The 14,991-nt window shown below is 34.0% G+C and overlaps 1 protein-coding gene and 1 long non-coding RNA gene across 3 annotated transcripts; one reads left to right on the top strand and one right to left on the bottom strand.

The window, feature by feature from the left end:
* The first annotated feature begins 1,398 nt into the window (after positions 1-1,398).
* On the top strand, positions 1,399-8,816 carry LOC138304818 (uncharacterized). 2 transcript variants are annotated; one of them, XM_069245122.1, is made up of 2 exons: positions 1,399-1,856; positions 4,961-8,816. In XM_069245122.1, the coding sequence occupies exon 2, from the start codon at positions 5,138-5,140 to the stop codon at positions 6,530-6,532; it is 1,395 nt and encodes a 464-aa protein (XP_069101223.1). In that variant the 5' UTR covers positions 1,399-1,856; positions 4,961-5,137; the 3' UTR covers positions 6,533-8,816. The 2 variants fall into 2 exon arrangements, with proteins under 2 accessions (XP_069101223.1, XP_069101224.1); XM_069245123.1 differs by lacking the exon at positions 1,399-1,856 and adding an exon at positions 2,925-3,163.
* A 395-nt stretch (positions 8,817-9,211) lies between these two features.
* LOC138304819 (uncharacterized) lies at positions 9,212-11,553 on the bottom strand. The gene is made up of 2 exons (XR_011205641.1): positions 10,562-11,553; positions 9,212-10,204 (listed from the first exon to the last, which is right to left on the bottom strand). It is a non-coding gene; the product is annotated as an uncharacterized lncRNA (long non-coding RNA).
* Between the last annotated feature and the right edge of the window lie 3,438 nt (positions 11,554-14,991).

The raw sequence follows: 14,991 nt of genomic DNA, 5'->3' as shown, positions 1-14,991 counted from the left end.
AAGTATTCTCCAAGGGATTCGCTTTCATTTGTCTCTACCTGGTGCACATTAATTACCCATCCGTATAAAAAGCTTGAACAAAAATGAATCGTAGCCATACTTTGATAGGACATTCTATTATAAATTGTAAAGAATTAATCTATTACTGTCAATAAAACACTAGACTGTTTGGTAATCCCATTGTATAAATATTGTTATGTCATTTTCTTCTTATTCAGCAAACAGAATATCCTAAACATATCAACCTCGATATTCTAGGGGTTACTATATCATGTGGCACATATCATGGACAACAACACCGTACATGTTCACATCTCACCGCCATGGCTTGATCAAGGAAATCGATCGTAAATTATAAAACTGTTTCTTTTTCTACCTGTAAGTATTTTCTAGGGGATTCGTTTTTCTTTGTCTCTAACTGGTGCACATTAATTAGGACATTCAATTACAATGCATTTATAATTGATCATACACATTATATTTGAAAAAAAATATCATGCAAAAATGACAGAATAATATAATTTCTAATGTTTGAAAAAAAATCATTAAAAGCTATTAGTTTAAAGCTTGAAATACAGTTTATTTCATATTAGATTTTAAATAAAAAGAATGAGTATCGAGTTAGCGCGGTGGTACCCCTGCCGAGGGTTCTCTCGACAGGCGTATATATCAAGTGCTTTAGTCTCAGTTGAAAGAGGTTGTTCCACCGCGCTACGGCTCACCCCGACCTCTTAAACTCAAATACAGTCTAATGAATATTGCATACATGTGTTGTGCAATATCCTGTTTTATTTGTAAGAGTGATCTCCCTTATATTAATACAGTTATACAAATAACCTATAGCCTATAGAGTTGAACCAATATTATATATTTCATATTCGAAAACCAGCAGGAATATCAGGTATTTATAGAAACATTACTTACAGAAATTGGTTTCGTGAAGAAGCTGTTCATAGGAAACGTACTATCGCATATTCAACTTAAAACATTAAAAAATACGTGGCTTGAAAGGTTTCATCAGAATAGGATTTACTCATTCATAATTATTTAATAATTACGTAATGTTTTACTAGTTTTTTATATATTGGTTATCAAATATTATTTTGATTGATAGACATCGTTGATGAAACAAAAGAACGCTTACTGTTCCGGATCACTTTGATTTATTGTCTTGATTCATCTTCGGAAGTTTTCGTTTTAACATGTTGTCAATGTTGAATAAAATTCAACGTTAGAATGAGCTGATTTCTTATTCTATTCATCTACATTTCTTTTTTCTTCTTGTAAGTATTTTCCATGGAATTCGCTTTCATTTGTCTCTACCTGGTGCATATTTATTACCAATCCGTATAAAAAGCTTGAACAAAAATTGAATCGTAGCCATACTTTGATTATGGCGTGCCGATCGTTGCAAAATTCAACAAGTAAAAACATTTGTGTATTAAAAAAAATGTTTGTAATATATCGTTATATGTGTTCAATATTTTAAATTTGTGTGTAAAAACAATAAATGTTTATGTATTTTTTTTTGTATTTGTGTGTAAAAATAAAATTTATGTTCAATATTTTCTTTGTGTGTGTGAAAAATATATTTGTGTGTAAAAAATATTTTTGTGTATTTTTTTTTATATTTGTGTGTGAAAAACTGGTTTGTGTGTAATAATATATATTTGAGTGTGATTTTGTTTTATATTTGTGTGAAAAAAAATATGTGTGATTTTTTTTTATTTGTGTAATAATTAGCATCATGGGATATATGCTAATGTCGCTTTTGTAACGGCTCGTCTGATTGGCTAATCTGTTAATGGCCGCATCTCTTCACTGGCGGCGAAATTATAAGATTTTGTTTGTAAATGGTGAGTATATTGTGGAGTATATACAGTTTCCATTAGCACAAGTTTGGATATGAAGCTACAAAGTCACAATCGGCATCGTTCAGCCGGATATATTTTATATAAATGTTTGTTTACAGCTCAAAATAGCCTACATGTAAATATGATGATTTAATTTCGAAATTGTTTCTGACACGGCGTAAGCACAGCCACGGGGCCTCGTTACTTATATCATCAATAGTAACGAGGCCCTGTGGCGTAAGCGTGGTAAATTGGTAATCTGAAATTAAAGGGTGGTAGGTAGGCCTAGTGGTTTTGGAAATAAAAGGGTGGTAACATCTGTCCTGAAACCGCCACCCTATACAATCACAGGGCCTCGTTACTATTGATGATATAAGATAGGTCACGTATAATGTATGTAAATAGACGTGATCTATCTTATATATATCATCAATAGTAACGAGGCCCTGTGATACAATGTAATGGGAAGGAAGCCCCGCTTTTTGCACTGTACTGTACAGTAAAGTACATCCTCGATAATCCAGGGCTTCCGATCACTTACGATCTCTACACCCCTGGACTATCTCATAGTAAAACTGGAGGCAACAGAATAGAACAGGTAACTTAGTCATTTGATGTACATCAAAAGAGCCGTATAACGGTACACTGTGGTTGACTGTGTGACTTTGATGGTAGGCGTCGCTCTCTCTGTAGTCTTCAAAGGAAATCTTTGCTAGCCTGTGATTGGTCAAATGTTTTCCGCTGAGCTGCCTTCAATTTCACTACGAGATAGTCCAGGGGTGTAGAGATCGTAAGTGATCGGAAGCCCTGGAGTATCGAGGATGAGTAAAGTAGTGCACTACGTATACATGTACGTCCAGTCAGGTGTGACCACTAAAACCCTAATAGGCCGATATCTATACCTGAAATTTTACCTACGGGTATTGATATACCTTGTCTCCCCTATAGTAACAGTCTCTGGATAGGGCCATTTATAATAGAATAGTAGAAAAGGATGTGATTATAATCTACAATGTAGCTTGAATATATACATATGTATGAGTCAGTCTCAAAAAATTTCCAAATTGCTGTCTTCTCTTACATTATCTTGTTAGAGATATCTTAACAGGAAAGGTTATGTTTGAGGCTTAAAACTGACTTTATGGAGCAAAGAAAGTAAATTTTAATGCACTGTGTTCTGAAAATGAGAATTATGTTGATTTTTTTTTTCGATTCAAAATAGGTCAACCACAGGAAAAAGGCTTGTCAGAGGAGAAATGACCCAAATCCATACTTAAATAAAATGTCATCTAAGTGTGGTAAAATGTTAAGTTAGTATTTGTTTTGTAGGTAATCATCAAATATTTAAAAGTTTTAATAGGTTTTGTCAAAAAAAAAAAAAAAAAAATGCTGGTTTTGTCTTGGGCAATAGTAGTTATAGATTACTACATATACAAGTGTAGCTACCAGACATCCACAGGTGAGAATCACAGGTAGCAATTGGTACTGCCCAATACCTGTTTGGAGATTTTGGTGTCAATTACCTATCTGGATGTAGTGCACTACTAGTTTACCTGTAATTTAAATGTAGTGCACTCCTTAAAATCCTAGTTCAAAAGTAGTGCAAGAAACTTATTTTAAAAACCACTTGCCCGAATTTAAGATTTCAGTCTAATTTTACCCAAAACAGGGAAAATAACATTAAAACCGGGCAAGTTTACACCAATTTCCACTTGCCAAGGAGCATATTTTACTGGTCTCTGGCCATCGGACATGGGATATTTCTTGCCCAGGCTGCACTACTACTAGTGCACTAGGTGTAAAAGTTAGCTTACACTGAACTGTATAGTATAATTAGTGTTTATCATATAATAACTCCGATCCGAAACATTTTCGTAAAGAACAATGCTGGTAGAATGAAACTGCAGTTCATCATGATCATTTTGATATTCCGTCTTTGCATATTACAGAGTTAGCTCCCTTGCGGGTAGGTATCGATTGTTACGTCATCATGTTGTGAGCGCAATTCACGTCGTTTTCTCCGAAATGTATGACGTTACGCTCTCTAACACATGACGTCACAATAAATACCTCCCCGCAAGTGCAGATAACTCTGTAATATGCAAATTCGGAATAGGACTTACCGTCTATGACATGTTAATATTACCCATCGTGTTCATTAGATCTCAGCACAAAGTTTCCCTGTTTGTGATTTTTACCGTTTTTCAAGACCTCCACTACTGTACCTTTAAACATCAAGCTTGGTAGACCTGTTTTATGGCTTACTCCTAGGGGCGCAAACATCACACTCCAAATTGTATGTAACCTCTGGCTTAGTATTCGGAATCAGTTGGAAATCATGGATCATTGGTTGAGACCAACTTACAATGTACAAATTATCATTTATGTAATCGTTTGCACAACAGCGCTTCTGAGCTACACTTTTTGGCTTCTATCCTCGTTGAAGAGTCCTAAATTATAAAACATAAGTGAACTTACTTTATTTTCACAAGAACTATTATTAGCATTTACAATTTTAATTGGTAACCCAAAGGTTTTTGAAAAATTGAATAAAATAAAAATTGTAATTTGAGAGGAGCCAAAAAATTCTTTGAGTAGGGGCTTTTGAGTGGGTTGTTCGTAAATCCCACACAAACTATTTTAATTTTGGCCCAATTCATTATGCTGCATTTAATTTATAATTTAACAATGCTTATTATTTTGTTGTACATTATAACAATATAAGTGTCTTGAAATGTAATTTAGACTAAATTCACTTGTAATATGTTCAGTTCAGAACACATGATCAAATATGAGTTAATTATCTCCACTCTTATAATCAATAATTAGCTTTTAATTTATTTAAAGTTTATAATCATACCAACACTATGCTGTCGCAGATGAAACATTTTAGGTTAAATTAGATATTCAATACAGCTGCCTATGGTCATCTTGGAAGTTTGATTTCAACTTGTGAATACTGTAAGGATTGATAGTGGGCATGTGAATACTGTAAGGATTGATAGTGGGCATGTAGATCTGTATGGATCTCGTTTTGATTTTTTTTTTCCAGTTGCCCATAATTACAACCGTTACACTGCCTTAATTTTTTTTATTTTGTTTTTCAGTTGCCTGTGGTTATTACACTGCCTTGTTACCGGGCGATGGCGCACCCCTTTGTCTCACGGATGGCATGTTTACATCATACTCCGAGTCTGTATCTCTCTCAATTTATCGCCCTTGGTAACATCACTTGGAAAACTCCAATACCAATTTACTAGAAAGGAGTATAGTTTCAATATGTCATGGCTTCAGATCAGAATCTACAACAATCTGATTTTGAGAATTTTTTTTCGTCTTTGTCTGATCTTTTGAATTATTGTGAGGACAAAAAAGACAATCCTACTCCAGGGGATGTGGAGTATTGTCAAGAACACCTGGATTCAGCTCTGCAGTCCTTGGAATACATCAATTTCCATTTGAGGGAAAGAAACGCTAATCAAGAATTATCGGAAAACATTAAAATACTACTTTCTTCATTCAAAACAATTTCCCAGGTATGGAATACTTCAAGAGTAGTTCATGGTACACCCAGTGAACCAACAGCCATTGCTACATGTGTACAACTTTCCAACACTGGAATCGGTCGACCATCTGTTATAATTGACATGGAAAAGATTCATTTTTTATTTTCTATTGGATTCAAAAAAAAAGATATAGCAAGATGCTTTATGATAGACAGAACAACACTTTGGAGGAAACTAAAAGAAATGAACATTGGTTTGTTAAGATTTACAGATATTAGTGAAGAAGACCTGTCAAATGAAATGTGTAGTATTTATCAAAATCACCCACATTGCGGTTTATCAATGATGCAGGGACATTTACATGCAAAAGGAATTTCAGTTCCGAAAAGGCTTGTTCAGAAAATACTGCGCGAGATGGACCCTGCCAGCTCTGTTCTGAGGTGGGGATTGATGGCTCGGAGAAGGAAGTATAGTGTACCAGGTCCAAACAGCCTCTGGCACATAGATGGCCACCATGCCTTGATCCGTTGGCGAATGGTTACCCATGGAGGAATCGATGGATTCAGTAGATTAATAGTTTTCTTGTGCTGTTCAGGAAATAATCGGGCGGATAATGTGCTTAATTTGTTTATAGAAGCTACTGACAAGTATGGACTCCCATCAAGGGTTCGAGGAGATCATGGAAGCGAAAATGTGCTTGTTAAGCAGTTCATGGAAAATAGTAGAGGAAACAACAGGGGTAGTTTTATTGGTGGCAGGTCAGTACACAACAGTAGAATAGAGAGGTTATGGAGGGATGTATATTATGGAATTGTACAAACCTATTATAGCCTATTCTATTACATGGAGAGCATTTCTGTTTTAGATGTAAACAACGAGGTAGATTTGTTTTGCCTCCAATTTGTTTATTTACCGCGCATCAATGCTGGACTATGTGAATTTACAGAAGCATATAACCACCACGGACTAAGAACAGAACGAGGATGGACTCCTAAAAGAATATGGGTGAATGGTAGTGGTGCGCGGTATTATCGGTATACCGATATATCCAGGTTCAATTTGAAAACGATACGTATCGCGGTACGATTTAGTCGTATCGGTTCACTCGGAATCATTCGGGGATTTTCCGTATATTTCCGTGAAAATTTCGTTTTTGACGGGAAATATTTTTAAAATGAGAATTTGTATAAAAATTAAAACTGAAATATATATTTTAACAACATTTCAGACAAATGTATAGGTTAAGATGGATTTTTGGGATGTTATTATACGTAGATTATGATTGATCTTGTGCTTAGTAACGTTTCAAAATGGCGACCTTCATAGGCACGAATCATAACCTCGTAAAAAATCCCAAGCAAAAGCGGTTGTATGGCAGCATTTTGGCCTTATAGTACGTAAAGGGGAAATAAATAGCGAGTAAAGCATCGCTTGATGTCGATTGTGTACGGCAATCGTTAAATGTAGTGGCGGAACAAGGAACCTGACGACTCACTTGCGTAGCCATCACCCAGCTACTGAGTCCCGTCCAGTAGTAAGTGTTTGCAAAACATCGAGCGGAAGTAACACAGACATTATCTCGCATTTTTTAGATAAAAATAAAAATAAAAGTTATATATTGACAAAACATTTATCTCATACTCTTTTTAGGTGATTGACAGAAAAAACCATGCAATTCTTATTCTACAAAAATAATACCAAAATATCATGATACGTATCATAATACACTTATGATGTATCGTGATATATCGCGATACAAAATTTTTCGCGATACCCATCCCTAGTGAATGGAATGATTGACATCGAGAGACAAAACAGCTTAGCTGTAAGTGATGTGTTGAATTCTCAAAGTATTCAGACATTTGGAATAGATCCAGATGAAATTTATGTTGCTGGAGATGATGCAAATGAGATTAACATCCCTGAAATTGACCTGCAGGTTCAGTCCGATGAGCAGAAGGAGCATCTTATTGCAATGTTAAGGGAACACTGTGATGACCCCTTGTCAAACTGTGAAGATTTTGGAATTAATATTTATTTGTTAGCAAGGAATATTGTTCAGGACTTTCTCTTAGCTGTGTGAAGAATACATGATGTATATTTCATTAGACTTGAGACGCAGGTCGAGATCACAGAAGCTGAAATGTTACCAAGATTCTTCACGATAAAAGAAGAACCATCCAATATTGATCTTCATACTTGGTTGGCAAATGCAGCTTGGTCTGTGGATGACGCCTCGTGAAGGTCAAGTTCATAGCTGAAAAGGTCAAGGTCAAAGTAGCTGTAATGTTTGTGTCCATCCGTCACAAAATGGTGTACATATGTAAAATGTACACAATAACAACAAAACCGTCCACAGAATCTTCCTCATATCTGGTAAAATGATGTACCATGGTCCTCTAAAAAGATTAAAGATCAGTAGTTAGGCAAAAAAAAATATGTATGTTTCAGGTCACATGTCAGGGAAAGGATAGGGTAGGTAGGTAGGGACTTTTTTTTAAATTTTGTTTTCCAATTTTCCATCCATTATTACCTCCTGACTTCATAATTAGAAGAAATTTATCCAATATGTTCAATATTATTCGTTTGAATATGGTGTCCAGTATGGATTACATGTAATATTGAGACTAATTTTGAAGAATTCAGTTTTGCAAATGCCAATAGAAAAGATAGGTAGGCACAGAAAAATTAGGGTAGGAAGGGTTACCTGAAACATACCGGTACATTTTTTTTTTAGCTTAGTCGTCTCTAAGTAAATATGACGTACATGTGTACATCAGGTTTATCAAATTCTCTTACCAAGAACACATTTCTACAAAGTTTTGATTGCAAATTGGTTGAAAGAGATTTTGCCATCACAACTTTGTAGAAATGTGTTCTTGGTAGCTTTAGTAAAGTTTAAACTATGCCTGCCAATGGTATGTTTCATATCCATCTGGAATTGTCTGAAATAAATGTCTAGTCCTTATCTGTGCAAACGACTTTTAAGGGAGTGTATCCCAATCTAGCCTATCCACATACCACTTTTAGCTGCATAAAGCTGAACATGCATTTAATTATATAAAGATCTTGATTCTAATAAAAATGTTGAAGAAGTATTTACCAAAGAAATGTTGTTCATTGTGCAATAAGAATCTTTGTGTGAATGTGTTCATGGAACCTCCAGAGTTTGCCTGTCAATAAAATTGTTTCGTATCCATCTGGAATTGTCCGAAATACATATACATTTATACAGACAGTAAAAATACCAAGGACTTTTTAGGGTGCACATCCAGCCAATTGACATATATCGTGTTTAGTGAGGTGAATAAAATGCAGTCTGGGTCTATATATAAACGTTCATGTATGGTTTTCGGACAATAGGAAATCAAATTTGTTAAAAATAACATCACGAGGCAATGTTTGAACCTACCAAGAACACATCTGAACAAAAATACTGAAAGAAAAATGGCACTTTTAATATTATTAATACAAGGATACAATTAAATGATACATTTCTATTGGATCCAAATCTCAGCAGTGCTAGGTGGCTACTTGGTTTAGGCCAAACAAAATTAGGTTCGTTTTAGGTAACCTGACCAACCCTAGATTTTCCTGTTGACCCTATTAACATTTTAATTGCAGAATTTGAAAGAATTTTTTTCTGTGTTGTAAATACAGGGTTCATACAGAAATCAAGGCTTTCTACATATTACCCAGGTATTTAAATAGCAAATATTTCAAAAATAAGAAAACTTATTTTAAAGTTTTGCCGACTGCCCTTTTTCCCCTACCATGTTACCTGAATCTTATGTTGATTCTAGTGAACGTGTTAAATCATAAAAAAGTAGGTACATAAAAAAACAAAAAGTATGAATTTTTAAGTCATTTATTTACATCATATGTATTCCAAACTTAAAAACTAGTGACATCATCAAAACATAAAATGTATAATAAACATTCTAAAACGATTAATAGATGGCTGCCCGTAACACAAGCCTCCCTCCTGTTTGAAAAGTACGAAAAACAATTATGTCCCTGGAAAGTACCGTACACAATTGGATGCACGGTATAAGCAAGAACCTGTATTGATTTAAAACATATTTGAAAAATTGGTAATACAGTTAAAATTTTACCTAACCTAATCAATTGGTATACTAATTGCTTTTTTAGTAATATGATTCTGTGTTTCTGCATATTGACAATGTCATAGCTACAAAGACATATGTAATGTTCTAACAAAAAACCATTAAAACCCCTATTGCACATCTACATACTGTAGGCTATCATCATGCATAATTCAAAACATATCGGCCTTGGCAAATATAAACAGTGGAATTCTGCTAACTAGTGGGAGAGTATCAAAAAAGACTAGTGTTTTTCAAAGAATAAAGTCCAAGTGAACACAAAAAAACAATTGCTATCAGCAATAATAATTTGGAAAATAATTATCTAATAAGTTCATGGAAATATTTTACTTTTTATCATCACAAATGGTTGTTCACATGCTTAGTCAACATATCAAACAAGGAAACCGCAAAGAGTCAATGAAGTTTAAATACTCCTTGTTTGCATTGGGGTACTGGTTGTGACATGAAAAGACCAAGGATAAATCCACTCTCATGCTTTTCCAAATCCTGGTGAGTTTTTTTATTCCAAAGATCATCGATTCTTTGAATTCCTCATAAGATGTCACATTTAACGGTAGAGCAATTTCCATTGAACATGTGTTGGCCCTTGGAAAACGTCCACATTCAGTAAATGTAATCGATGGCGATGGGTCAAACCCCAACAAAGGAACACTATCTGCCCCAGTAGCAAAAGCAAGCACCTCACTTAGATTTAGTTCTAGTTCAGTACTATTTTCTGAAAAGGAATAACTTAATATTACACAACAGAAAAATAAATATATGTATTAAACAATAACCTGTCAAACTCGAGTTTCATAACATTTGAATGTTGTTTCCCAAAAGTAACTATTTATTCAAGTAATTGATCTTTTTTATAGTAATTTCAATGGAATATAAAGGAAAAAAATATCTTTCAATTGAAATGAGTGCAGATTGATACTTATGGCACAGAGAAAACAGTGACGGAGTGTTAATTCCCACACACAGAAAGATGGAAATATTTGTGTGGTAATATCACCACGCAAAATTGTTGCAAGGGCCCTTTAATATAGCATTTGAAATCTCGGGATTCCAGAATCAAATCTCTGATTACCTTCTATATCAAGTAGGAAGTCCCTCCAGAACCCAACTATCTTTTCCTCTGTTTTTCTCCGGTTACTACCGGCCAGAGAAAAGGTGATGTCAACAAAGATGGCCTCCATCGTAGCTGCTGCGATTTCAGCATTTGAGTTATTGAGGAACACCTCCTCGAAAACAGCTGGATTTTCCTTCATTCTGTCATAGAGCCCAAGAGTCTTTAACCCCAAAGTCAACCTGAAATTAAGTTTCAATATAAACAGAAATAAAAATAAACTCTTTCGGTCATAAAAATTAATTACTTTGTTCTCAGGCCCAGTTTTCTCAAAAGAGATAAGGGAGGGAGTTTTTTTAAAATTATTATTCTATTTGTCAACAAAACAGATGACGATGCTTTTTATTTTTTCACAAAGCCAAAGTCAATCTAAGTAATTTGTTGAAATGTTACTATAAAAAAGGATTAACCGATTATTCTTGCTCCATTTTACATTTATAACCCATTTTCTAATCAAATATAACTAATTTCCTACGAAAATACTTTAGTGTTTATGACCACAGGGATCTGAGAATTATAGTCACAGATTATATATATATAATCATGGACCCACCAGAGTGCCCTAAGACCACTTTTAGACGTCTATATTTGTATATGTTTGAATAGCAACGGCATATCCATATAAAGATGTACAACGTCGTCCTGAGAAGAGACTTTTTATAGCCGGCCAATGAGACTGCAGCTGATGCCTTGCTCATGCATATTATATTGGCCACACAGACAGTATGAATTTTAATTAGATGATTTTAAAGATGTTTGTCTGAAGTTTGACCTTGACAGTGACCTTGGACGACCTCCATACTTAATATTAAAGTTTGACGATGATCCATGGAAGGGTTCAACAGTTATCGTTGACCAACCATTTTGGGACACACGAACACGCCCTCATTTGCGTTGCTATATCCCCGTAGTGAGGGGATAAAAAATGAGAGGGCTCTAAACAGATGAGGGACGGTCTGAGAATCTGCCGAGGGTTCTCTCGACAGGCGTATATATCAAGTGCTTTAGTCTCAGTTGAAAGAGGTTGTTCCACCGCGCTACGGCTCACCCCGACCTCTTTAACTCAAATACAGTCTAATGAATATTGCATACATGTGTTGTGCAATATCCTGTTTTATTTGTAAGAGTGATCTCCCTTATATTAATACAGTTATACAAATAACCTATAGCCTATAGAGTTGAACCAATATTATATATTTCATATTCGAAAACCAGCAGGAATATCAGGTATTTATAGAAACATTACTTACAGAAATTGGTTTCGTGAAGAAGCTGTTCATAGGAAACGTACTATCGCATATTCAACTTAAAACATTAAAAAATACGTGGCTTGAAAGGTTTCATCAGAATAGGATTTACTCATTCATAATTATTTAATAATTACGTAATGTTTTACTAGTTTTTTATATATTGGTTATCAAATATTATTTTGATTGATAGACATCGTTGATGAAACAAAAGAACGCTTACTGTTCCGGATCACTTTGATTTATTGTCTTGATTCATCTTCGGAAGTTTTCGTTTTAACATGTTGTCAATGTTGAATAAAATTCAACGTTAGAATGAGCTGATTTCTTATTCTATTCATCTACATTTCTTTTTTCTTCTTGTAAGTATTTTCCATGGAATTCGCTTTCATTTGTCTCTACCTGGTGCATATTTATTACCAATCCGTATAAAAAGCTTGAACAAAAATTGAATCGTAGCCATACTTTGATTGGGCATTTTATTATAAATTGTAAATAATTAATCTATTACTGTCAATAAAACACTAGACTGTTTGGTAATCCCATTGTACAAAAATTGTTATGTCCTTTACTTCTTATTCAGTAACCAGAATGTCTGACACATATCAACCTCGATATTCTAGGGGTTACTATATCACGTGGCACATATCATGGACAACAACATCGTACTTGTTCACATCTCACCGCCATGGCTTGATCAAGGAATTCGATCGTAAATTATAAATCTGTTTCTTTTTCTACCTGTAGGTATTCTCCAAGGGATTCGCTTTCATTTGTCTCTACCTGGTGCACATTAATTACCCATCCGTATAAAAAGCTTGAACAAAAATGAATCGTAGCCATACTTTGATAGGACATTCTATTATAAATTGTAAAGAATTAATCTATTACTGTCAATAAAACACTAAACTGTTTGGTAATCCCATTGTACAAATATTGTTATGTCCTTTTCTTCTTATTCAGCAAACAGAATATCCTAAACATATCAACCTCGATATTCTAGGGGTTACTATATCATGTGGCACATATCATGGACAACAACACCGTACATGTTCACATCTCACCGCCATGGCTTGATCAAGGAAATCGATCGTAAATTATAAAACTGTTTCTTTTTCTACCTGTAAGTATTTTCCAGGAGATTCGTTTTTCTTTGTCTCTAACTGGTGCACATTAATTACCCATCCGTATAAAAAGCTTGAATAGAAATCGTAGCCAGACTTTGATAGGACTTTCAATTACAATGCATTTATAATTGAACATACACATTATATTTGAAAAAAATATATCATGCAAAAAAGACAGAATAATATAATTTCTAATGTTTGAAAAAAATTCCAATTAAAGATATTAGTTTAAAGCTTGAAATACAGTTTATTTCATTTTTAGATTTTAAATAAAAAGAATGAGTATCGAGTTAGCGCGGTGGTACCCCTGCCGAGGGTTCTCTCGACAGGCGTATATATCAAGTGCTTTAGTCTCAGTTGAAAGAGGTTGTTCCACCACGCTACGGCTCACCCCGACCTCTTAAACTCAAATACAGTCTAATGAATATTGCATACATGTGTTGTGCAATATCCTGTTTTATTTGTAAGAGTGATCTCCCTTATATTAATACAGTTATACAAATAACCTATAGCCTATAGAGTTGAACCAATATTATATATTTTATATTCGAAAACCAGCAGGAATATCAGGTATTTATAGAAACATTACTTACAGAAATTGTTTTCGTGAAGAAGCTGTTCATAGGAAACGTACTATCGCATATTCAACTCAAAACATTAAAAAAAAATACGTGGCTTGAAAGTTTTCATCAGAATAGGATTAACTCATTCATAATTATTTAATAATTACGTAATGTTTTATTAGTTTTTTTTATATATTGGTTATCAAATATGATTTTGATTGATAGACATCGTTGATGAAACAAAAGAACGCTTACTGTTCCAGATCAGTTTGATTTATTGTCTTGATTCATCTTCGGAAGTTTTCGTTTTAACATGTTGTCAATGTTGAATAAAATTCAATGTTAGAATGAGCTGATTTCTTATTCTATTCATCTACATTTCTTTTTTCTTCTTGTAAGTATTTTCCATGGAATTCGCTTTCATTTGTCTCTACCTGGTGCATATTTATTACCAATCCGTATAAAAAGCTTGAACAAAAATTGAATAGTAGCCATACTTTGATAGGACATTCTATTATAAATTGTAAATAATTAATCTATTACTGTCAATAAAACACTAGACTGTTTGGTAATCCCATTGTACAAAAATTGTTATGTCCCTTTACTTCTTATTCAGTAACCAGAATGTCTGACACATATCAACCTCGATATTCTAGAAGTCACTATATCACGTGGCACATATCATGGACAACAACATCGTACTTGTTCACATCTCACCGCCATGGCTTGATCAAGGAATTCGATCGTAAATTATAAATCTGTTTCTTTTTCTACCTGTAAGTATTCTCTAAGGGATTCGCTTTCATTTGTCTCTACCTGGTGCACATTAATTACCCATCCGTATAAAAAGCTTGAACAAAAATGAATCGTAGCCATACTTTGATAGGACATTCTATTATAAATTGTAAAGAATTAATCTATTACTGTCAATAAAACACTAGTCTGTTTGGTAATCCCATTGTATAAATATTGTTATGTCCTTTTCTTCTTATTCAGCAAACAGAATATCCTAAACATATCAACCTCGATATTCTAGGGGTTACTATATCATGTGGCACATATCATGGACAACAACACCGTACATGTTCACATCTCACCGCCATGGCTTGATCAAGGAAATCGATCGTAAATTATCAAAACTGTTTCTTTTTCTACCTGTAAGTATTTTCTAGGGGATTCGTTTTTCTTTGTTTCTAACTGGTGCACATTAATTACTCATCCGTATAAAAAGCTTAAAAGAAATCGTAGCCAGACTTTGATAGGACATTCAATTACAATGCATTTATAATTGATCATACACATTATATTTGAAAAAAAATATCATGCAAAAATGACAGAATAATATAATTTCTAATGTTTGAAAAAAAAATCATTAAAAGCTATTAGTTTAAAGCTTGAAATACAGTTTATTTCATTTTTAGATTTTAAATAAAAAGAATGAGTATCGAGTTAGC

The sequence above is a fragment of the Argopecten irradians genome, chromosome 12 (assembly GCF_041381155.1).
Source record: "Argopecten irradians isolate NY chromosome 12, Ai_NY, whole genome shotgun sequence".
NCBI lineage: Eukaryota > Metazoa > Mollusca > Bivalvia > Pectinida > Pectinidae > Argopecten > Argopecten irradians.
This window is presented reverse-complemented; position numbering and strand designations above follow the sequence as displayed.

Bases quoted from the DNA above. Each gene is read 5' to 3' on its own strand.
- LOC138304818 (XM_069245122.1), top strand. From the start codon at position 5,138: ATGGCTTCAGATCAGAATCTACAACAATCTGATTTTGAGAATTTTTTT.